This window comes from Archocentrus centrarchus, chromosome 6 (assembly GCF_007364275.1).
Source record: "Archocentrus centrarchus isolate MPI-CPG fArcCen1 chromosome 6, fArcCen1, whole genome shotgun sequence".
Taxonomy (NCBI): domain Eukaryota; kingdom Metazoa; phylum Chordata; class Actinopteri; order Cichliformes; family Cichlidae; genus Archocentrus; species Archocentrus centrarchus.
In genome coordinates this window covers 26918050-26943779 of record NC_044351.1, presented here as the reverse complement: position 1 = coordinate 26943779, position 25730 = coordinate 26918050, and the positions used below count along the sequence as shown (strand labels likewise).

The 25730-nt window shown below is 39.9% G+C and overlaps 1 protein-coding gene across 1 annotated transcript; it reads left to right on the top strand.

Annotated features, from left to right (window-relative positions):
- Positions 1-903: 903 nt before the first annotated feature.
- LOC115782253 (SITS-binding protein) lies at positions 904-22604 on the top strand. Its single transcript, XM_030732342.1, is given in 20 exon segments — positions 904-1136; positions 1213-1876; positions 4961-5132; positions 14272-14280; positions 15514-15712; positions 15882-16032; positions 18333-18369; positions 18372-18407; positions 18410-18528; positions 18989-19058; positions 19061-19138; positions 19141-19187; positions 19189-19256; positions 19336-19432; positions 19434-19469; positions 20095-20124; positions 20126-20161; positions 20163-20219; positions 22022-22201; positions 22314-22604. Coding segments are annotated over 19 exon segments (2067 nt in total). The 5' UTR covers positions 904-1136; positions 1213-1405; the 3' UTR covers positions 22488-22604.
- The last annotated feature ends 3126 nt before the right edge of the window (positions 22605-25730 follow it).

The window sequence follows — 25730 nt, the reverse complement described above, 5'->3', positions numbered from 1 at the left end:
TTTGAGAGATTCTTTTTATTGCATTCGTGAGCATAATCCCATTGGCTGGACAAGTTGTTGCACATGCTGGAATGCAGATCATTCACAAAACAAGTGACAGTAATAAAAAGGACAGAGAAAAGAGTATCTGCATGTAAAAGCCATAAACTCATTTAATCATCACCATCATCTTGTATCATGTTGTCTGTTGAGTATTGGCTTTGCTTTCTGTGCCATCAATTTACTTTAATGGTCTATTCTTCTGTGTGATAAAGTTTTACATACATATACAACTAAGGTTTAACACCAAGACTAGTAATTGATATTTGCCTGTTTGACTTTTGCCAGTTTTTTTTTTTTTTTTAATTTGAAAATACAGCTTTTTGTTATAACATTTGTACATAATGCATAATGGGCTAAGTTTATTTGTTTTGAGCTATATAACTTTGGCCCCGGAGTTACAGCAAAGATGTGTGATGGATAACAGGTGGCTCATCTCACTTTGTAACCAGCAAATCTGACAAAAAAAAAGTTCCAAATCTCTGCAGAATTTGTGGATTAATAAGCCCAGAGATACCCCCACGGATACACACATACACAAAAGAGGAAAGAAAAAAAAACAGCAAAAACAAACGTACAGCTTGAAGACATCATTGGTCTTCCCTGTTTCACTTAGATCATTCATAATTTCAATATTAGTCCTGGACATCACCCTTTGCTTTTCATTAAAACATCCAAGGATCTAATTTGGATCAGGCATGGTATGTTCCCCGACCTTGCCATTTCCAATAGACGTTCCTCGCCGTCTACCAAACCAGCAGATGACAAGTGTGCCCAGTCTTTACGCATGGAGAGCTGCGAGAGTCTGCGAGCACGCATGGGGGTCCCTCCCTTCCTTACAGGCTGCCCGTGGCCTCCTCACCCCGGCGGGCACCTCCAAGACTCTGCCAAACCCCCTTGATCCCCTATTTCCCCCTCTCTACCTTTCCTCTAAAGAAACAACCCGGCGTTACGTCAGAAAGTGCAGGGCAAGCAAGACAGCGTCTTAGGAGCTATTCGTAGGCATTGCTGCCAAACCCGGTTTGAGGCTGCCTAAGAGCTCACTGCAGCCAATGCACTTTACAAATTCAGCTCTTCTAAAACATCAGCAGTATGTGGTAAGTCAGTTCCTCATTCATACCGTTTTATTTTTGCGCTGGGCTTTTGTTTCTCACAGCTTTTTTCACATGACAGGTCTCTGTTGCTGGCACAATTGCGCAAAAACCCCAAACAGCAGTGTAAACGGTGTAATGATAAAGAGTAGACTGGTTCACACTGTAGCCTCACTGAAAACACCATGACATGATGAAGCACCAGATGTTTTTGACGCTCAGAGGTTTCTGCAGCATTTTTTCTGTTTGACTCTTTGCTGATCTCAAAAAACAACATGCCCCACGCTCGAAATAGGAACCCTAGCCCCATCCCAGAAGTAACATGGGATACGGGATTGAAGGAGATGAACGAGACCTGGAAAGGAGCTATAGCCTGTCTCGGGGTGGCCGTTTTCTTCGTAATGACCATCGGGATCATATACTGGCAAGTGGTGGACCAGCCAAACAAAAACTGGATCCTTCGGGGGACTTTCAGTGGACTGATTTGGGAGAGAAAAACCCACTCGCTGGTCATACAGACCCTGACTGAGGATAAGACCTACGTGGAAATTGACGTCGGGAACGTGGGGAATCCCGACATAGAGATTCCCTTCGTGAGGAACCTGTGCTGGCTTAATAAAACTGAGTTCTGCTACACGTGGGACTCGGTGGCTGAGGTGAAGATCTCGCTTGAAGTGAAAGAGGATAGGGAGACGGAGTGTTACAGCATGACTTGGGCGCCGGTACACTGTCATGTGGAGCTGAAGGTAGGGTTTCTCTCAATTTGCACACGAAATACATACGGTACCGCAAAATATGGAGTGCAAAAGTAGTTTTACGCTTTTTTCAGGCTAGGAACATCCATGTCCCCATTTGTAGTTTGCGTTAAAGGAAAATGATAGTGCGCTGGTTTTGCTGATATCCCATTTCGTGAAACTGTAAAATTTACAAGTAGGCCCCTTATTACTGTAACGTAAGGCAACACATTTTGTAGATCACAGTTTTTATGATTGTTATTATTTTTTTATATTGGTGATCTACGAAAAAATATTTGATTTCACTTACTGTTCATAAAAAGTCTTAACGCAGAAGAGACAAAAACTAGTAGATATATTTAAAGTGGTGGAATTATCCTTTAAACAGCAAACCGAGCGCCTTAAACGCCTATTTTGTTGTTATTTTTTCTCTTTATGGGATTTGTGTTTAATTCCATCATTTTTTCTTGATTAATTCTGACATTCACTGCAGTTTATGTGTACTTATTCTTAATTTAGCTGGATGTGTTATCTTGATCTCAAGTGTATAGCCACGAAATTGTGTTAAATTGCATTAAATATTCTCGTGCACATAGAGTGCTGTGAAAAAGTATTTGCCCCCTTTCTGATTTTTTTTTTTTGCATATTTTTCACATTTACTTCTTTCAGATCATCAAGCAGGTTTTAATATTGCACAAAGATAACCCAAGCAAATATATGATGCAGTTTTTAAATGATATTTTCATTTATTAAGGGAAAAATCTATCCAAATTTACCTGGCCCTATGTGAAAAAGTATTTGGCCCTTAAACCTAATAACTGGTTGTGCCACCCTTGGCAGCAAGAACTGCAAGCAAGCATCTGGAATAATGGGCAGCGAGTCTTTCACTGTGAAGGAATTTCTTTGCAGAATTATTTTAATTCAGCTACACTGGAGGGATTCTGGGCATAAACAGCCAGTTTAAGGTCATGCCAAAGCACCTCAATCTGATTTAAGTCCAGACTTTGACTAGGCCACTCCAAAACCTTCATTTTGTTTTGAGGTTTTTTTGAGCCACTCAGAGGCAGATTTGCTGGTGTTTTTTGGATCATTGTCCTGCTGCATAACCCAAGTGTGTTTGAGCTTCAGGGTATGAACTGATTGTCGGACATTCTCCTCTGGGATTTTCTAGTAGAGCGCAGAATTCATGGTTCCTTCAATTACAGCAAGTCGTCAGATCCTGAAGCAACAAAGCAGTCCCAGACCATAATACTACCACCACTATGTCTGACTGTTGGTATAGTGATATTATGAAATGCTGTGCTAGTTTTAAGGCAGATACAACGGGACTGAAGCTTTCCAAAAAGTTAAACTTTTGTCTCGTCACTCCACAGAATATTTTAACAAAAGTCTTGTGGCTCATCAAGACGTTTTGTGGCAAATGTGAGATGAGCTTTATGTTCTTTTTGGTCAGCAGTGGTTTTCGGCTTGGAACGCTCCCATGGATGCCATTTTTATCCAGTCTCTCTCTTATTGTTGAATCAGGAACTCTGACCTTAACTGGGACAAGTAAATGGACTAGTTCTTATAAAGCGCTTTTCTATTCAGTCAGAGCACTCAAAGCGCTTATACAACACGTGAGGCCTGCAGTTTTTTAGATGTTGTTCTGGTTTCTTTTGTGAGCTCCTGCATGAGTTGTCAGTGCACTCTTGGAGTAATTTTGTTAGGCAGCCACTCCCAGGAAGTTCTAAATCTTAAATCCTCAGAAATGATTTTGCATGATGTGTTTTTTTGTTAGATTTAAGTTTTTTTTTATTATTATTCAATGGGTCTGGCAGGTAATCAGGCCTGAATGTGGCTAGTGAAACTGAAATCAGCATTCCAAAAAAATGAGGTTAACCTCTGTTAATTCATGATTTAACACAGGGCCAGGTAAGTTTGGATAGCTTTTTTTTTTTTCCTTCATAAATGAAGTCATCATTCAAAAACTGCATTTTGTATTTACTCATGTTATCTTTGTTTAATATTGCAATTAGTTTGATGATCTAAGAACAGAAATGAGGATGGGGGCAAACACTTTTTCACAGCACCACAGGTGGCATGTTATGCTTCTTCCCTTTCCCTTTTTAAAGCTCTTGAATTAGGTACACTGAGTTGAATACGCTTTGTGTTCAATCTGCATTTATAATTTATTTTTTAACTACAAAGTACTTACTGTACTTTCCCCCTGTTGCAAAGTTTGTGGAGGTTAATCTGTCCCCACTGGAACATTCCTCGACATAACTCCCTGTCATGTGGTGCGACTGCTCAAAGAAAATCTTCTAAACCAAAGTTGCCTTTATTTTCATAATTTCCAAAAATCCTGCCCAGGGCCTCTCAGGTGACTACTTGGCACGAGTTTTGAAACTGCTTAACAGAGCCCAGATTTGCTGACATGAAAAACTGAATTTAAGGTCTGCACATTTGTCTCTAGAAGACAGAAGGGAAGCATTCATTAAAAAAAAAAAAAAAAACTCTCACCCCCCCACCCCCACCCCCCCCTCCCCCCATGCAACACTTTCTAAGACAGATCATTTATCAGCCATCACACCAGCATGCATTTTTGTACTGATGTAACATATGTAACCTTAATCAATACTGAATAGCAAATATTAACTATTATGTTATAACATTTGCAATTACTTAAAGTAAAATCAAACTTTAAAAACAGAAACTGCATTCATTATGGACTTAAGTCTCCTAAAACATTTACATGCTCTTAAATAATTAGTTATATAAAGTTGCTGCTTTAATGCATTTAAGGCTTTCTGTTCTGTTCTCAATTTTTTTTCTTGTTATTTTGTCAAATATTCATAAAATGTTGGTGTTAGTTTAGAAGTTTGCTTCAGTGTGTTAAAAACAAGAGAAGCTTCATAAACTTAATCCATTTCATTCTTAATTCTGCTCCTATTTTGTTAATGTATGGCTTTTTAAATGCTTGGTGTTTATAAAGTTAATTTAATTAGCTAATTACTGTTTTATATTTCAATGTCTTCTTGAATGTAAAAGTTGCATTCTGGCTTTTTTTGGTTCTATGTGCGACTGCATGCATATCTGCACACAACTGTCTTTTTTCAGGACTGCTTCTCCATGACCAACATATCCTGGTATGGGGGTGCCAGTGTTCGGGGTCAGACTTGGCCGATTAATGATCAGAACACCACAATGCAGCCCTTCATCGTCAGTGATCTGAAGGACAATCCCTCTGGGTTCGGCTCTGCCCTAGAACGCTATTTCCTTGGCTCATCGGGTAAGAGGTCGCTGTTGGGATTTACTATAAATCTTCTCTGCACCTATGCTTTTACAACAAGAAAGATATTTTCAGCATGGGATTGGCAGTTTACCACACTTGCTATTGATGCAGGGTTAGAACAAGGACTTTTGAAATCTAACTCCACATGAGCAGGTATACCATGTGTGGTGCAAATCCCAGGGCACAAGGGAAGCCCTGTGGATGTTGCTGTGTTTTCCTGTCCTCTTTAAATGTTTATGTTTGAGCTGAGAAAAATGGTCCTGGAGCAGCATCTGTTAAAAAAACACAACTTATTGGATAAGCTTGCTACCCCACAAATATAGTGTAAGATGATGCTGTCTGTGGCATGTCAGTTTATTAATTTAGAGATTAGACTACAAAGGCAATAAAGCCACCTATAGCGTCTTAAATTAACTCTTAGGAATACCAGAGTAATTGTCTTTTGTTTCTATTAAAAGAGCAGTTTGGATGGAGGCCCTGCTGACTCTTATAACTCACCAGGTTATTTTGGGGGTGTTAGATTTTATCCTGGGGGCAAGTGGGGGAGGCAGGGGCTGCTAGCGGATGTGAATGGTTAATATGACTGATGAGGAACGTGTGTGGCGTGAGTGTGTATGTGTGTTTAGCACAAATCTCATGGACTATGGACTCTCAACTTGTCTTTATGTGGTGTTTGGTTTCTGAGCTACTGCTTAAACTAACTAATCTTTGTTCCTGTTAGATTTTGATGCCAAAATTAGATCATTATTATTATTATTATCAGCAGACTGACATTGGTTGAAACAACTTTGCACATTCTCATTTCTACATGTAGGCATCACATGTAAAGCGAATATGTTTAAATTCTGTAAATGTCTGGGTTTGTATTTGCACTCTAAAAGATGAATATGAAACAAAAGATCAACATCTCAGCTTCTCAGGTGTTTACATCTGGATCTGATATGCAAGTCAGAAGATAGCACCTTTTGTCTGAACCTATTTTTCTTATGAGCAAAAGTATTGGAACAGATAAGCTTAAAAAAGATTAAAGTGAATAAAACTTCATATTTAGTTGCAAATCCTTTGCTTGCAGTAAATGCATCAAGCCTGTGACCCCCGACATCACTAAACTTTTGTATTCTTCTTTTGTGATGCTTTTCCAAGCTTTCACTGCAGCCTCTTTGAGTTGTTATTTGTTTTGGGGAGTGACTCCCTTCAGTCTCCTCTTTAGCAGGTAAAATGCTCTATAAGGTTTAAGTCTGAAGATTGAATAGGCCAGTCTAAAACCTCCCACTTCCTGCCTCTGATGGACTCCTTTGTAGTTTTGGCAGTGTGTTTTGGGTCATTATATTTCTGCATGATGAAAGATCTCCCAATCAGTTTGTTTGCATCTTTCTGTAAATTGACAGACAAAATGTTTCTGTAGACTTCAGAGTTCATTGTACTGCTGCCATCATGGGTGGCATCATTAATGAAGATTAATGAGCCCTTCCAAGAAGAAGCCACTCAACCCCAAGCCATGACATTACCTCCACTGTGTTTCATAGATGAGCTTGTATGTTTGGGATCATGAGCAGATCCTTTATTTCTCCAGACTTTAGCCTTTTCATCACCTTAATAAAGGTTAATCTGTCTCATCAGTGTATAAAACTTTGTCCCAGAATCTCTGAGGTCTGTCCCTGTACTTCTTCTGGCCTTCCAAATCTTCTTTTTAATTAGTGGTTTGCATCTTCTGGTGAATCCTCTGTACTTTTGTTCATAAAGCCTTCAGCAAACATTAGATTCAGGTACCTTCACTCCTGCCCTCTGAAGGCTGTTGCTGATGTAAAACAGTTGTTTTAGGGTCTTTCTGTACAGCACTTACAATGTTTCTGTCATCACCTGCTGTTGTTTTCCTTGGTCTACCTGTTTGACATCTGTTACTTAGTACAACCAATGATGACTTTCTTCTTCGGGACATTCCAAACAGTTGTACTGGCTATGGCTAATGTTTGTGCAATGGCTCTGATTGATTTTCCATCTTCTCTCAGCTTCACAATTGCTTGTTCTTCACCCATAGACAGATCTCTGGTTTTCATATTGGTTACTCCTCTAACTATTAATGCACAGTCTTCAGACAAAAGGTACTATCTTCTGAAGTGATGGAAACACCTGGAAATAAAAGCTGAGATGTCAGTCTTTTGTCTCATATTGATTTATTTTTATTTATTTATTTTATCAAACCCAATGTTTTCAGTCTCCAGCAAAATAAAGGAATTGGCCTCACTGTTCCAATGCTTTTGGGGGGGGGGGGGGGGGGGGGGGGGGGGGGGGGGGGGGGGGGGGGGGGGGGGGGGGGGGGGGGGGGGGGGGGGGGGGGGGGGGGGGGGGGGGGGGGGGGGGGGGGGGGGGGTGAGTAAATACAAAATTCAAGTGCTAACCTGTCACAGGGAAGGGTGTGACATCACTGGATGAGAGGATCCAAACAATCATCTATAATGACCTCACTGATTGTTAGCACTAGCTTCACTCACATTCATTCGCATACTGATGGAACCACATGTATCCACATATACACACTTACACATTTTGGTATGTTATGTAACAGTGACAGGCTTTGCCAGAGTCACATGACTTAAATCCCTTTTCCACCTTCTGAAAGGATGCCAGTAATTATCTGGACCCCTGTAACCCTTTGTTTCTCTTTTTGGCTTTGCACAGAGCACACACACACACACACACACACACACACACACACACACACACACACACACACACACACACACACACACACACACAGTCAAAGATGACATGAGATCCCAGTGAGATCAACTGTTTATCTGTTGCCAAGTAACCACTCACAGATACATAGCCCCAAACATAGCAAACTGATGCTCAGCAATGACAATGATGCCTGTTGGAGCATTAAAGGTATATTTAACATGATATCCTGCTTTAAAGTTCAAGGATGTCTTTGTTTGGTCCAGGATTTGCATAATGTGCACATTAGGCCCCAGAGAAAATATTTTTCCATGGTCAAAGACATATTAAAAGTCGCACTTGGCTGCTTTCCTGCTGTTTCTTATAGGTTGGATATATTCCAAACATTCCAACGCTTTGATTTTAGGTTGCCTTCAGATACTGGACATCCATCCTACAGATCACAAGAATCTAACTTTCACATGTTTGCCTTATTTGCAAACAATATAATCTCTCTGATGCCCGTGTGGTAAACTGACACCCTTTCAGTCCATTCACCCAAGAAAAGTTATTTTTGTAGCGTACTCCATATTGCATCACTAACGCTGCAAATAGAAATGTTACATTTGATTAAACTGCAACAAAGAGGCTTTCCTCACTTGCTAAAACTTGGTAAATTTGTGAATTAGCATGCACCTTTGCAAGATAGAGCTTAGATAGAGCTTCAGAGGCAGTCCAGTGATGCAGTGTGTTTTAGCATTAGAACTGACAGCAAATAGCCACCTCCTCAGACCACTACACATATCAAACCCCAGTCCATCCATCCATCCAATCCATCTATCCATTTTCTTTCATTTATAGAATTCAGGGTCACTGGGGGCTGGAACCTATCCCAGCTGTCTTAGGGCAAGATGTGGGGTACTCCCTGGACAGATCAAAAGATAGTCACAGGGCTAACACAGAGAGACACACACTCATTCACATTCACACTTATGCCCAATTTAGACTTACCAGCCAACCCAACTTGCATGTCTTTGGACTGTGGGAGGAAGCCAGGGTACCAAAGAGAATCCATGCAGGTATGACAAGAACAGGCAAACTCCACACAGAAAGGAGAGGAATGCAGTTTATATCCAGTTATGGAGTAATTCCAGTGTGGTAGAGTCACAGTAGTTTGCATGCTGTATTAGTCACTTGCCTTAATTTGCAGTCTTTCTTATTTGTAACACACATCACACATCATATGCATCATATTGGCATGTTAATTTGAATAAATAATTAATGTTATTCTATATAAGCTGCACTAGGCAAAATAACAACACTTTATCCTCATCCAGAAACATCAGGTTATCGGTCTTCATCAGCTGCATTTAGCCTCCTCGTCTGCGCAGCAGCTCAGACGAAAGAATCACGTGAGCTATGGCAGATTAAAATGCAGTGTGATTGTGGCTACACTCAAGGTTATCATAGTGAACCAAAACCAAACTAAAAGTGCAAAAAAAAAAGAAAATCCATTCCAGTTAATTATAATAAAACTAAAAGATAAACATTTGACGAAAGTAAAACTAAGTGTAAAAGTTTGTCATATTGACAAAAAAAAAATACTAAAATAACAATAGCAACAAAGGCTTTGGGATTATGTCATAACTTTGAATTAACTGCCTTCACAGTATTGTGTCTGTATTGTCATGTGCATTCCATTGTGTAAGTTCATACCATTGACTAATACCTCCCATAAACTTAAAAAAATAAGAAAAAACTAGAACTAAATGATTAAAATAAGCCAGAACTGAATTAAAAATGTATTGTAAATAAAAACCATTGAAAAATCAGCTATAAATATTATGATGTGTGGGGATCATAACTGTTTTAGAGTTATGGCTAATAGTAGTGGGACAGGAAACAATTACAGCAGTTTTTATGGAGAAGAAAATCCACATTCATGTGTGGATATCATTATGGGTATTTGTGAGGTTATGCAACTATGTGAAAGTTTAATCAGGAAAAAGTGATTTGTTCCTTTCTTTCTTTTTTTGGGTGGGGGGGTGCATTGAAATGTTTATTCAGCTTTCATGTAAATCAATCAAATCTAAATGAACGCAGCATGAAAAAATTACTTTACAGATTGTCTAGAAATATAAAGAAGTCACATAATATAAAACTTATTCACTCTTTATTAGCATATGTGGCTTTTCACCAGTACTAAAAGTTTCTTCTTAGGATAAGTTGCCCTTAAATCCAGCTGTCCACAGCAAACCATGGTTGGACCAGTGCTGCTCTCAGCAAGACAAGTTAGCTGCAAGTGCACAGTACCCTATGCACTTGTAAACACGTTCACAATGCATTTACAGTGCAGTGATATGGGCTGCACCATTTTTGGACTTACTCTGATGGCTAATGTACTGTAAAGAAGAACTGCTATGCATCACTAGCGCTGAATATGATTTTGGGGTGAAAAAAGGAACTCTAGTGTGTTTGTTTCTTCAAAAAGCAGATTCGGTGAAGGCAGTACTCCAATGGTAATAAAAAAAGTAAAACAACCACCATACGCCTTTCCTTTTTGTTTAATATTATTTGTTATTAATGGACTGACAACACTTTCATCTGAGCTGCCTTCCTGAATCTGCTTTGGAGGAACAAACGAACTGCAGTTTTAATGTAATATTAGGCTTCACGGCTGTTTGAACCCACTGGCCTTTGCATGAGACCTGTCTACACTATCTCTAGTTAGTCAAAGGAGAACATTATAAGTATGGTGGGCAGAATGGAGCTGTGGCTGACATTGCTAACTTAATAGGACTCCTGGGGATTGTTAAAGAGCATGACAGATAGACTGAAATGTAGCGCAAGACAGCAAAGTAAAGCTAGCACACTGTACAGTAATTGTTGATATTAAGCAGAGAATCAAGAAGCGAGGCAAAGAGTAGCAAAGTAAAAAAGAGGCGGAGAAACTGGATGAAAGAGATACAGCATGCCACCATGCAGCTGAGTGACATATGAGAGTGTTTTCAACTTGAGGAACTTATCACAGCCCCACCTGTCTTTATCCATTCAAAAACAACTGGACTAGTAACAACAGATTAGCTATTGCTAAAGTGACATCCTGCATCAAAAACAAAACAATGGAATATTAAGTAGACGATCTCCTACAGCTTAGTCGTACTTTTCCTCAACTAGATGTCCCATGGCTTGACGTGTAAATACTGCACGTGTTCGAAAAGACAGTTATCATGTACTGCCTCTCGGCTTACTGCAATACTGGAGAGAGGTAGAAGTAACAGGAAACTATGTCTCTTTATTTGTGTCCTAAAATAAATAAAATGATCTCATATGCAATTTAATGAGATCTTTAGCAGTAAAGGAAACATAAGAGGCTAGTTTGCTAAAATGATTATGTGAAACACATTCATTTGTAAGCAAAAATCACTATTTATGTCCAATGTGTGTCTAATTAATTCATCCAAACACGGGTATGATTTATGAATTTGAATGCTAGTGTTAGACGATTAGTTTGGGATGCTGGCACACAAATGATTAGTGAATTATTAGCCAGCATTTCTGTCATCAAAAATGGAGGACTTCATTCTTTTATGGCCATGTATGCAAATACTTTATACTGAGAGCAGACAGCCTGGTTGGCTTTCATCAAAATTTCTCCAATTGAAGGTTTGGAACAATCCTGCTAGCTTTTTTAAAAGTGATGTGTTATACTGTATGTGTAACTACTCTGTAACTACCAGCCAGTTATTAATCTTGTGTTTCTAAATAGATTTTTTTTTCTTCATGAAGTGAATGTCACAGAACATACTTTCCACAAGACTCATGGCACTTTATAACAGCTCGTTAAGATATTATACAACTTCTACATCATTTTATTTTCATTTTATCATTAACTTCTCTTTCCTTTACCATAATAATCTGATTATTTTTCCATACTTCTGTCTCTGATTCCATATTTCAAAGTGGGATGATACTTTATTGCTCCAGTTCCTTTCTTGTTTGGTATCTTTAAGGTAACCAGCCAAGCACAAACAAAGAAAAGGGGACAAAAGTCAAGCAATCATCATAGATTTAGATTATTCTTTCAGATAATCAATTTTATCTAATATAACAGAGATTTATGTTGAAAAGGGAGAGAGCAGTTAAAACAAAAACATATTTCCATTACCCAGTAGGAAGGAAGGAAACCTCCCCAAAGAAAAATGAATAATTATCAACATTTTTTTAATGTAGTTCACCAGTACTCACAGGAAAAGAAGTTCTAAGAAAGCATGAACACATTTGGGGGTTCAAAACAAGTGAATGGGATGTCTTTTATAGGCCTTTCCCAATTGTCTTGAGGTTGCAAAGACTAAATACTAAATACCAACCCAAGATCAAGATGTCAAACGTAGGACACAGGGAGACAAGCTGCTCCAAAACGCTCATCTGTGTTGCTCAATAGGTCACCAGGAGGTCCCTGGGCAGCTGCCCCGAAACCTCGACACTCCCGGACAAGTAAGATGTGAAACACTTCGAGAATGACACCGTTAGCCAGCTGAAGCTTTGTTAAAAGCAAGCTGTCATCTCCTGTATGAGAGAACTACTGAATGAAAATCACCCCCACAAAATTTTCCACAGTTGACCTCCTATACTTTCCATGAAGGGCAAGAAGCAAGTGATAGAAGAAGGGCTTTTTAAATGGAGTGTTAACGCAACATCTTCTGTACTCTTGTGTAGTTACAGTATCAACCTTCTTCACATAGACACGTAACTGGTCTCTGGCTGCTCAGGTCAGCTCCCCTTCCTTTCTTTAATCCTGAACTTTAGGAACTTTTTGTTTAAGTGAGAATTTCCTAATATGAGTTAAACAGTTTGCTAACTTCAACACTGAAGCCAAACAAAATGTATTACATCAGCTATCACTAGCTTTTGGGGGTTTGTCTAATCTAATCTGTTGGTAGTGAAAAGGACACATTTGCAATGTTTGTACAGAACACAGTGTCTCACCCTTGGAACAATAAAACTGATTGATGATAGGAGTCGAGCAGAGAGAGTCTCTTTAGTGTTTCATTATTTCTTCAATAAGTGGGATTGGAAATTTACTACCATGGCAATATCCCAGTTTTGTGGCCATCAGTTTCTTGAGGTCGGGCACAGAAACTAAATTTCCATTGTTAAAGAAGTGCATTCCTAACACACACAAACTCAAACACACACACACAGAGTTAGTGTTTGAATGCACAGTTTTTGCACAGTTGTCATAAAATAGGGTAGAAATATGACAGGTAAAGGAGTGCAGTTCATCTGGTCTGCAGCAGCAGGGAGTCAGACAGTAGCATTTTCCTTCAGACCAGCCACCCTCCAAGAGCTCAGACACCAACCACACTGAGACCTTACTGATCCCGGTGAAGGTGCACAGGGTCACCTCTGCTTGTATTGTTTTTCTTGGAAGGTTGCAGTTTCACATGTGAGATCATCCATGTATGTACACATATATCTAATGTTTTTTTTTTATTTTTTTGTATTTTTGCTCAACAGCTACAAAACTGAGGAATGTGTGTCAAATCAATCCAATCTGCACAGCAAACTTGTGACATTTTTACATTAACTGATGCTTTAAAGGCGAGAGGATACTTTCTGTCAGGCATAAAATTTCACTTTTTGAGAACTAGTAAAAAAAATTTATGGGAAGCCTGGAATTTTTAAGAAGTTGCTTTAAAAATAGGGTCCAACCTTTATCTCCTGGGCACCCTACTATGGGAGTAACTTAAGACTTGTTCACTTTCTTTAAAATGGCAATAAATCTGCAAACAGATGTGATGCATGTCTGTATCTTACAGAGCATAACAAAAAGGATTAGAAGTTTGTTTTTTAAATAAGAAGTTCACTGACAGGAAAAAGGCATACTGGTGCACACGAAGTGCTTTGCATAAAATTTCATAAACACATACTTTAAAAAATGTTCATTTAATCCGAGATGGAATAACAGGTACAGCAGTTTAGGATCAGATTGCCTCATTTCCTTGAAGCTCTGCTGTGTCATTTCCAATAAAAAATAAATATGACCCCAGAAGTCATGCTTGCAAATTCAATTCCACTTTCCACCCTGTATGCATTTTAGTAAAAGCCACTGTTTGCAGCTTGATCTCCGCATTAGTCTACGAGGCTGCCTGGTGTCTGGAGTAGTCCTTTTGTGTCTGTTTCCACTGCCTGCTTTCCACTTCCATCCTTTCATAAATCTACAACATTTTCTCCACTAACCACTTTATATAGCACTGTGCAGTCTTTTTTTTTAGCACCCTTGCTTTATTAAAATTTACATTTTCAATTGCATCCATTCCACTCCTTTATTATTTAAAACATTTGTTTTAAATAATAAAGATATGATAACCCCTATCATAAATATTTCCTAAATAAAATCTACCTTTATCTGCCATTTATAAATTTGTAACAAACAGGTGGATGTTGACTTAATACCTTGTGAGAGGCAGCTGAGGTGTTACAAGTATCTCTTTGACATTATCCATTGCAAACACGTGGGAATTACCCTGAGGTTGAAGGCTGCTCACAAGGCTTTTAAATACTGATCTCTGAAACCATTAATCTGATTATAAACCGGTACATGAGTATCCTGCCTGCTCTGGGTCCCTGCTTCCATGAGAAAACAGTAAGCCCATTGAAACTAGAGAGAGCAGCTGAAATGAGCCGAGGCTTCTCAGACTGTCTAATCTGTTCATTGATTGCATACAAATCTCAAATCCCAATTTGGTTACTTTGAGCAGCTTTTGCAAATCTCACTACGAGGTCAGAGTCTGTCTTAATAGCTCAGATTGGCCTTGCTTTTGCTGGCCTTAGCTGGGATAGAACCGTAGCCGAGCAGAGCACAGAGGAATTGAAGGTTGTTAAAGCTGGGAGGGAGAAGGTGGGAGTCAGGTTAGGGGAGAAGTGGTGAGGGTTAGGGTAACCTGAGAGGGACAGGGCATTCCTTGCAGGGCAACTACATCTGCAGACACAATTTTCAGCTACACATACTCTTATCATTGCGCATGGCCTCTGACAGGCTGTATATACATACAGTAGGAGAAATCTAAAGAGGTTCTCTTATCTGAAGGCTTTTAGGAGGATAAAATTGACAAATTTAATTTCAAGTGTTCTTCTTGTTGGTTTTGTCATTAAGAGAGGGGAATAAGAGATGCAGGGGGCTTGTTTTTCCAAAGCAAGCCTAAACGAAAATGAACAAATAAAAAGATTTATATTTTACTCTTAGTGTCACTTTCCAGGCTACCTGAATCTCATTTCACTGGTCTGCAGTGTAACCTGCCTACTTAGAGGTTGCCAGCAGTCATAGGGTAAACTCATCCACCCGTGTGCTGCTATATCTCATTCTGGGGAGTGTTTTTCTTACATCTGAGTGGAGCAATATCAGCTGACAACAGGCTACACTCTACCTCCCATAACACTCCATCCATCATACTCATACTGGTCTCAGTAATACTCATGCACTATGTCATATAAGTGGAATCTGCAATGGACCATCTTATTTGCACTGATCTCTACCCTCTTTAACTGTTTGAATTACCTGACTATTCTTTTGCATCGATGTAAGACCTGGACCGTAACTTTATATTATGTCTGTTTATTTGACTCCCTAGGGCAAGATTTGGTTGGATAAGCATAATGTAAGCTAACGACCTGCACCCGTTCCTGTCTGCTTCCCCCATAATGCAGGTTGTCGCAGTGCTTGTTTCTCCTGATATCCCCCTGCAGCTTGGGCTGGACAGCAGACAGCAGTTCTGCCTGCAGTCACTTCCAAGTATGGAGCGGCTCCCTCTGCAGTACACTGTGTGTGTGGCCCACAGTGTAAAAGCTGCTCACCAGGAAGCAGTGCAGCAGCTCTCCGAGCACAGCAGGGAGTTGCCCAACATGAAAGCACTGCGGTTAGTTCAGTTTAGATTTAGATTAGACGAGATGAAAATTTCTCTCTGCTTCATTTCTGGCTATCATAACAGTGGCGCACTGGTGTGGTTGGTAAGCACTGACTGAAACTTTAGTGAGCCATAAACTGTGCTTAACTAGTCCTGTGTGATTCCTCTGTGTGCGCTGCAGGCTGCCATTCTGGAAGCTGCTCGCCAACATGGATTCGGGGCCGAAGGTGGAGAGGGAGATGAGGACTTTCTCGAATCGTCTGAAGAGACACCAGCTGGGGGAGGGAGGCATCAGCCTCAATGAACATTCCACCACCCTCCTCTCTGATATGGTACACGATACAGACACACACTGGCTACTGAACTGTGCTGTGTGTTCTCCCAGCCTTTAAAGTCTTTCACAACTAAAATTCACAGAGTTGAGTTTCAGTTGTAAAAATATTTTTTCAGAGGCAGGCCCAATCTGGGTAGGACAAAAATCTCACTGGTTAAATTGCACCTTGAACATACAGAACCCAAGATTTACAAGTTCAAGTTAAGTTAAAGTTTAAGGTGATTTTTTTTTTTAAATAAAAAATAACCCTGTCTCTTTAACTTACTACCACGCTACAAAGTGCCTCTTTAATGTTAATTTTGGTCTCCACCCACACAGCTCCCTTCAATCAAATTAAAATATTTCTCTCTCCCTATCTGCTAATTGGCATCCCAACTGGCATCTGTTTTTATCCAATTGTATTTAGCTTAAATTTTATTATACATCAAAAAACATTACAAGTGTCCACATGGTGTTGACCGTATAGCTACATAGAGGGGGCATGCTTGCATTATGACCAGTTGTTGTAGTCTGTTGATACAAGGTCCTGAAATGAGAAGCCACTTTATGGAGCTTCTATTTTCAGCACTTCTCTTCCTTTACTACTGAAGTATATATTAATGCAGCCAATAGAATGATGCATATCATCCTTTCTTCTTTCATCTATTTCGTCAACAGTGTAGCTGCAGATTTTCATAATCCACTTCTTTAACCGTGGAGGCAGTAAAGCTGGTGAGGGTTCACTGGTCAGAGGCCCGCAACTGGTCAGGGATAGAGATGAAAGCGTTTTCTTAAGTGGATCTCCAGAGCACTAGAGGCAGGGCACAAGGGAGGGTTCAGTGAAAAGTTGCAACAATACAGACTAGGGCTTTTTGCCTTTATGTAGAAACATGCAGGACATATTTTCAGCACACTTTGTGATTTTAAAGCTTGTAAATGTGATACGCCATCATCACATGTTTTCAGATATTTTTGACCTTTTTATTGATACACTTGTCCATAGCTAGTGTGCTTTTATTAAAGATATCTTTTTCTGTACATTGCAATACCAGCAATTTTTTTATTATTGTTTCACATTCATCCAGTTCCTTTCCTTGAATGTTATTGCAAACTGCCCAGAAACAACACCACTGGACTACAGTCAAGTGAATCTATGTCAACACCTGGTGATGTTCCATTACAAAACAAATATAGTTGAGAGAAGACAAACAGAGCCTCTACTAATAGATATTAGGTTGCTTTGAGTGTGGTAACTGTAGGATGGCAAAGAATTGGGTGTGTTGAGATTTGAAGGGACCTCAGCCAACTGGAGCAAATGATCCCAGCTCGATGCTGAAATATGACCTGGGCTGTACAGCAAAAGAGAAGGCAGTCCATCAGTCCATAATAGGTCATCTTCAGGCATCTCTTTATGTACATGTACAATGGTAATGTTCCCATTACATGTTCAGGTGTGAAAGGACAGAAAGACAAGGAGAAAATATGAAGAATATAAATGATAGATGCCTTTATTTGGTGAACAAGAGTTTCCTCCATCCAGAACCTCTAGTTTTCTGGTACATCAAAGATATTAACCACCAGTTCTGTTGGTGCTACATCACCCTGTTCCCCTCCATCACTTCTATGAAGAGCCAGTTAAGCCTACAGTCCTGCATGGAAACTTATGGAATTGAATTTGTCCACAGAGTGTAAGGCTGCATAGAAGTGTGACTGGCAACGATGATCCTCCCTCACTCGAGTTTTATAAGTGTTCATAAATTATCAGTCAGACTACGAACTTTTATTTTGCAGTTTTCATTTTACTGTGCAAGGACTTGCAGGCATTGAACAGACTGGGGTATTAATAAGTTTGCCTAGCTTCTAAGTTCATTACAGAGACAATAAGTGAAGTAACGTTTTTATAATTTTAAAAAAACAGCTCAGAATCTGACTCATTATTTCATCTTCTTTGTATTTTACTTTTTTCTGGGTAAAAAAGAAGAAGTAATTAATGATTACCAAAAAAAAAAAAAAAAAAACCTTCTAAAAAAGATTACACAATATGATCTAATCTACCCTTTCTTCCCCCAGCAACTTCATATCCTGGGGCCAGTCTTCATATTCTTAAGAAGGTTTTGTTCCACAGTTATATAATGCAAAATCTCTGTTTGACTCTTAACATGTAAATCCCAAAGGATTATAACGTATGCCAAATGGTTCTGGCAGAGGTATATTGTATTGTCACAGCTACAAAGTCTGCAAAGCAGTTTTAATAAGAAGTATGTTCATAGCACCATTAAACTATTGATGCTCAGCATTGTTGTTTCTGTCTCTCTGCAGGACCATGACTACCTCAACAGCAGGAAAAGGGGGATGTCCAGAGACTGACCAGGGACCTCCCACTTGTCAAGCTTCTTACATTTCCATCACCCTGTCCCCTTTCCTGGGTGTGGACACCACACAGTTCCACACCTCCCTTATTGATGGCACTGAGGCCTACTGGCTCAGTCTCCCTTCAGCCCCTCAGGGACAGCTGGTGAGGCGTGAGAGGCACACACTATCATGCTGTAACCCCTTAGCTGCGTGTACTCCACATTTGAACTTTTGTAGCTGAGGTTTAATGTGTTTTCATTTTGTTTGTGTTGTTGTGGGAACAGAGTTTTAAAAAGCCTCCATGTTCTCATTTCATGTTAAGTGCAGTTTTCCTGACCAGTGAACTCTCCTCAACCTACTAGAACACTTTATTCAATCAACATGAAACCAGACAGAGATTTGGGGATATTTTCCTCTGGCACTGCAGGCTCTCTCTATTCATCAGTCCCAGTTTGATAAAAAGCAGAGGAATGCAAATGCAATATGGACAAATCCAGGAAATCTATAATTGCAACAGCAAGTTGCACTGTGGTTTATAATCACATCAGTTATCCATAGAGAAAATAATAGCAGTGTAAAATAAACTCCAATTAGAATGCAGTTGCCTCTGTCCCTCCATCCAGATTCCTGTGATGAGCCAGTGGCGAGGAAAGTTCTGTGTAAAGCTGAACATCACAAATCCAGGAGCAGTGAGCGGTTCCTGGACAGAGTAGGAGCCCTACAGGCCCATTTAGGGATGGAGTACATCATGCTGGAAGGGGGCGAGGGGAATCTGTTGAGGAGCATGCACTTCGGCCACCTCAGTCTCTGGGTGGAGACAGTTTACATCAGCCTGCTGGCTGACCTGGCCACCAGGATAGGAGATTCCACCATTATGACTGCAGGGACACGGTAATCTGTCAAAGAACTGACATTGGCATTGCTCCCTGTAAGGCACACTCATGTTTATTATGGGTTTTCTGTATCTCAGGTCGAGCCACAAGCCCCTCTTTGTGAAGATGACCCCCCTGCAGTCTGATTGGAGCCCAATGGGCCTTAAGGCTATCATTCCCAACCTGATGCACCACCACTTTGCTGGGATACAACTTCCTCATTCCTGATGCAGTAGGTAATACCACAGCCTATGGGTCCCTTTTTTTTAATATAATGATATATCATATAATGATATTTTTTTGCCTTTTTGTGAAAACTAGAAAACAGCCATTGATTTGTGTGGCTTTGGCAAAGTTGTGTTTTTGGTGTCTGACACAAAAATACAATGTATTCTTGTGACATTCGAAATTTTTCTGATGGTGCCTCACAGCCAGTCAGAAGCCGATGTCCTCTGAAAAAAAAAGTACTTTGAAGTGGGGAAAAATGGAAGCTGTCAGTAGTAGCACAGAGAAACTAAGAGGCCTCATATAATTGTATTCAGACTATCATGAAACATTTCAAACTGTTAATTTAATAAACACCATCCATTACTGAAGTAGGTGTGAGAGTTGTATAAGGATTTGTCTAATATAATGTTGTAGCTTACACTGGCTAACAAAATGCCACTAATTAATATAATCAGATCCAAAATGATAAATTTATCTTTTTTAAAAAAAAAAATTGTCCAAAATAGAGAAAACATAGCAACTTACATGATGTGTTTTCTCTCTTCTTTGTTTTTTTTTGTAAATGTACAAATTAATGTATCAATACCCACTGTTAATTGCTTTGTGATTTTTTCCCTGCCTCTGTGCAGGTGGGCTCCCTGTCTGGAGACCTGGTCACAGGATGATGAGTTGTTCATCCGCTGGCTGGAGATTGCAGGCCTTTCTTCCTGTTATGAGCTTCCACACACCACCCTGGATCTTTGGAGAGGACCAGGTATATAACCAGTCGCCTCATGTAGCCACCCGACAAACTGAGTTGGCTGCCATTAATAGCTGTGTCATCCACATTGGTGACAACCTAGTAGGTTCACATTATTTTCCCGACTTGTTAACCAGATTTTCACTTGTGACATTTACTGTAGAGAGATCAAGTGTAGTGAGGTGTGAATGCTGCCAATTAGATGTTCTAAAAGGGGAGTGCAAGATTATCCTCTCTCCCCCCCTGCTGCTGATGAAAAAAGGGACATTAGAGAAGGTGGTTCATTGACCCAGCAGCCACCCCCTCAATTTTGAGGGTCAGCGGCTGAGAAGTTCCCACCGATGCTTTTGGCAGAAGAGCTAGAGGACTGCTGAGACCCGATCTATCAAAACTCAGATCTGACTCTCTCCTCAGCAGGAGGGGCAGGACTGAACCCCATGTCCCTCTCCGTGGGAAATTAGGAACATGCTATTCACTGTGCACAGCAGGAAAACAAAGCCTAAAGTCTCTGATGACAGGTATTGATACTTTTGACAATGTGGTACCAGAGCTCAGGTTCCTGAACAAAAAACGCTTTATGCTTCTTCAGAGGAAGAAGGGTAATGCCCCCCACCCCCAAACCCCCACCCTAAACTCTCTTCCCCTTCCCTTCCCGCCTTTCCTCATCTCATTCACCTGTGGTTAGGAGTCCATCTGGTTTGAATTACAATCTCTATTCTAGATTTATGGCTCACTCTCACTCTCACTCTCAAGGGCCACTTCAGCAGGAATGATAATGAATTTGAGGACAAGTCTTGGAAAAATACTTTATTGTGGCAATTAAGATTTCCATGAGTAATTGACAAGTGTGACATGGTGGGAGTGATCAAATGAAAATTTTCCACTAGGAGAGGACTAAAGCAGCAAAATATATTAGTTGTGACTTGTGTTGCGTGACAAAGATTAAAATAGGCCTTTTGGATAGCAAGGCATTTGACAGCAGCAATGTTTTCCATTTTGGTCTCTTGCGTGGTCTTCAGTTTATAAACCCAGATGAGGAGATATTTTAGTGGAGATAGACTGCTGCATTGCACTTGATAAATTACTCTTTTATGAACGTTTTACAGTATTTTTAAATTTGTTGCACCTTTATTTCCAGAATGTGAAAGACTACAGTCGGTCACAGACAGGTCACGGCAGCATATAGGTTGGAGTCGAATAGCAGCAAAACCTCAAAGCCACACATATGCCTGGCTTCTCAATTAGGGAAAGATTCACTCAAACCAGTGCTCATTCCTACAAATGGTCTTAATCCCAAGTCATAAAAATACATTTTTTATAGAGGCGGTCAAGTTTTGTTTTTGTCGTGAGACTCTGAAGAGGATGTGACCCTTCCAGGAATGCTGAAGTCGTTTGGGCAAAAGGAGACAACAGAGCCTTTGGCAGAGTTAAAACCCACTAAGTCAACAGTGGGTGACTGTTGAGTTCCGTCTGCATGTCTGGGTGCAGAGATGGCACAAATGTCCTTAGCAGACCTCACTGTCAATATTTTTCTTGTACTGAAATCCTTGTGGTGGATGATTTAGTTTAGGAAAGCGCTTTTTTTGTCCCTGGTTTCAGTTTCTCCGTTGGTCCAGATTTCTTGAAAATATATTTGGATGAATAACAGGCTAAGTGGTTCTGAATGACAATACAGCCCAACAAATAGGCAGTGATCACTTTTATGAGCCAGTTTCTTTAATTAAGTCATTATAATCCTAATTGTTTCCAATTGTTTTGTTTTTTTTTAACTGTAACCCACAATAAAATTATCCTCTTATTCCACTGGTTATCCGTAGGTGCTAAACCTAACTAGGAAATACCTAGCAAGGCACCAGAGGGATGTGGTACCACTGATTGAAAAGTATGCAGAGGAGTGGCAGATGACAGGAAACCCCATCTATCGGCCCATGTGGTGGCTCAGTCCCACTGACCCCATGACCTTCACCATCAATGACCAGTTCCTCATTGGAGATGAGGTGAGTTAGTGGAGCTAATATACTTGGCGTGCTTTGGCCACTTCAGCCATAACCTGATGTCTTGCATGTGCAGTTTCCCTTACACACAGCATATGTGTACATGTATTTTCAGGTCCTAGTGGCACCTGTGGTGGAGAAGGGGGCAGTGCAGAGGGATATATATTTACCTGATGGAGGCTTTCAATGGCAGGACAGTCAGAACGCACAGGTGTTCGATGGAGGGACGTTTCTACAGGACTACCCTGTGCCCCTGACGGAGGTGGCTGTTTTCTTACGGAGAAGCTGACTCGGATAATCGATCCACTGAGTCATGTGATTTATCCTGTTACTGTTTTTAATCAAATTCTTTTTTTTTTTTAAGTACTTGTGCTGTTCTTAACTTGCACTTTTCTACTAAAGACCATTGACCCTGCCTCAAGCGCTGTCTTGAGACAATTTGTAGAAAAACTTTTTTATACTTGCACTTTACAGTTCAAAATAATTTGTATTTTTTTTTCTTTGATGTCATTTGTCTTCTTTTTTTTTTAATGCTGATTGGTTTTACCTCTTGGTGATTTGTTTCTGGACTTTTTCATCCATTCTGCTGCTTTTTTTTTTTTTTTTTTCCTTTTTTAATGGTTCCAGAGAAGTATGTGTGTTTACATACTGCATTTCTACAGTCTTTAAATTTGTAGCTGCTGCTGGCTCTCTTCACAAGGAGGAACAAAGCAAGCTCCTTGTTTGCATAAAAGAATCTGAATTTCTCAAGAAGACCAAATGAAGATACAGAAAGACAAGGAAGACGGTTAAAAGGGCTTTTCAAGAGAAATGCTTACTGGCAGGAAATTAGGTCACAGGAAGCTACATACAAGCACCATGGTACCATGTGTTTTGCTCACTCAATGGAAAGGCTTTTACTTGAACTCATCAGGCCAAAGGGCTGATGTTTTATGAAAGATGAATGTACCTCAAGTAACAGATATTCATTGCTTTACAAAGTTATCAGACACAACAGCCTATCACCCCAGAGTACATGTTCTTAGAATAGTTTTCTCAACATACCACTCTGTTGGACATCCATGAATGTCCCTTTGTACTGTATGCTGATGAACTTGAGGCCAAGCCACTGTCATTGTAACTTTGCATATTTAAACTTAGATTAGATTTTACCTTCTTATTAACCTGCTAGCTAGCTTTTAAATGGGTGGTTCTTTTTTTTTTACTGACTGCTGATGTATTTTTACATGTGAGACAAATGAAGTTGTGAAGACAATCTTGTTAACGACACCGCATGGGTGGAAAGGTGATTTTGGATAATAGCTTGACATTTGGGAAAATAAATGTAATCAGTTACTTTTATCTTTTTTTTTTTCCTAGAATACTGCTACTCACTTACATTCGTGACTATGAAGCCACCACTAGCAGCCATGAAGACTTTGGACTAGGTATAACGCTGGCCTGGTCCAAAACATTCAAAATCTCACTTTCAGCTCTGGTAATACTCACAAGTTTGGAGATCATCTCACTTGCCTCTTATGTGCAAGTACGAAAATTTATGTTACACTAAGTGTCTCCTGGTTATAGTTACTTTACAAGCACATTTGAGTGTAGTACAGATTTTTTTTTTTTTCAGCCTACTTTCAGCATAAAAATACATAAATGTTATTTCCCCAAATGTTGAGCCAAAATACACAGCCAAAGTAACATAAATACAATGCGCTCTTTTGTAAGCATATCATGTTTGCATATGAGAGCATTGGCTATGTTTCAGACAAAACAGTTTCTGTGCTGGATTCAGCTCATATTGTTGAAAGCATGACCTGATATTTTAAATCACAGAGATGCAGAAGCCACCTGACATAAACCTTCATGAGGAATTCAGTTTCTGTCCTCATGTGTACTTCCATTGCTTTCTTAAGTTTAGCTCTTTACTTGTAACAGCTGTTTGAACCCAGACTTAATGCTCCAAGCAAATGAAAAGCAAATGATACTGATTTTCTTTTTGGATTATATTTAAAATCAGCCCAAGAGGAGATGTAATTTTTATACCTTGAAGTACTGCTCTATGTGGTTAGTTAGCTGACAGGGCTCTTTGTCAGTGCTTTTCTTTATCAATTTGTTCCTTACAGGACAATCTTAAATGGCCAGCAGTGATGATACAGACTCACCACTTATCTCCATTAAATTGATTGTGTTGATTGATCTAAAACTTTTACTGTATCAACTCAAACACTCAGGTCTAATGAAGCTTATTATCAGATCACCAAATGTCTTAGTGCAACGCAGTATGTTGTGAACACACTGACGTCTTAATCTCTCCCAGGGCAGAATGTACAATGGACACACTGTGATTTCTCATAGCGCTTCATGTGAGGAGCTTTTCTTTTTCCCATTATATAATGCTGTTATGGAATGCTGTGGTAGGGTCACATAGGAGTTGCAGCAAAAGCTTTGTTGTGTTATTCCTTCCCTCTACAGACTGAGAAAGCCACATGCCTTAATATGCGACAAATCTGGACGACACAGGTGTCTAGATTATTGCAGTATCAGCAATGAACGTAATACAATGACTGTGCCATTACGAGTGTTTTCCTCTCTTCTGTAACTCAGATAACATAGAATGACAAAGTTGCAATAAAGTTTACATTTTCTTACTTCACTTCAAGTCGAGACATTTTAATTATTATTGCTGCACAGTTCTCATTTCAAATCCCAGTCTGTGAGTCTGTGAGTCTGTGAGTCTGCAAGGTTTTTTTCTGTCTCCATGCTGGTTTGTGTTTGACTGTGCAGGCAGTGGAAATCTGCAATTATGCTTTCTTACATGCCTCCAAAGGATACTGTGATATGCTTCAAAACCACAATATGGCAAATGATCAAATTAAAATTTCGGGATTCAGATTCATTCTTTTTTACTCATGTCGTCTTGCATGTGAGATCCTGTGTGTGGCTCTGATTATTAACACTTTACCCTCTTTCTTCTCCTTATGCCAGAAGGTCTATGTCTATATCTGTGAGCAGATACTGACAAATAACATCTGCGCTAATTCCATGTAAACCTAATAAAAGTTATTTATAACCTTGGTGAGCATGCAGTGGAAGAGATTCTCAGGGGAATCACATTCAGCCCAGATGAATGTGAGCTTCTCTTCCTTACCTTTCTCTCTTGCTGCCACTTGGCTGAGCTCCACCTTGGGGCCCCGGTCCCTGCTCCTTTAGTGCAGTCAGACAGGTGCAGCTAGCTGAAGACATTCAGAGTCCCTCCAAGCCAGCCACCAAGCTCAACCTCTCCATTTACACCCACGCTTTAATCATGCAGATTCATGTGGCACTTTTAAAAATCTGGGTGCAGTTCTCAGCCAGATAAAATTCACAAGACACATTAGTGTGTATCCAATGGTTTGTGAGGTGATGAAGATACAGTGTTAGAGACGTGAGAAGACTCTCCTCCAGGGGACAGCAGAGGTTACAGAGTTAATTCGTGTGCTAAACCTTAAATGACCTTTATCTTATATAAAGTTCTGTATTTTGAGCTACTAGCCAACTGTTTCCA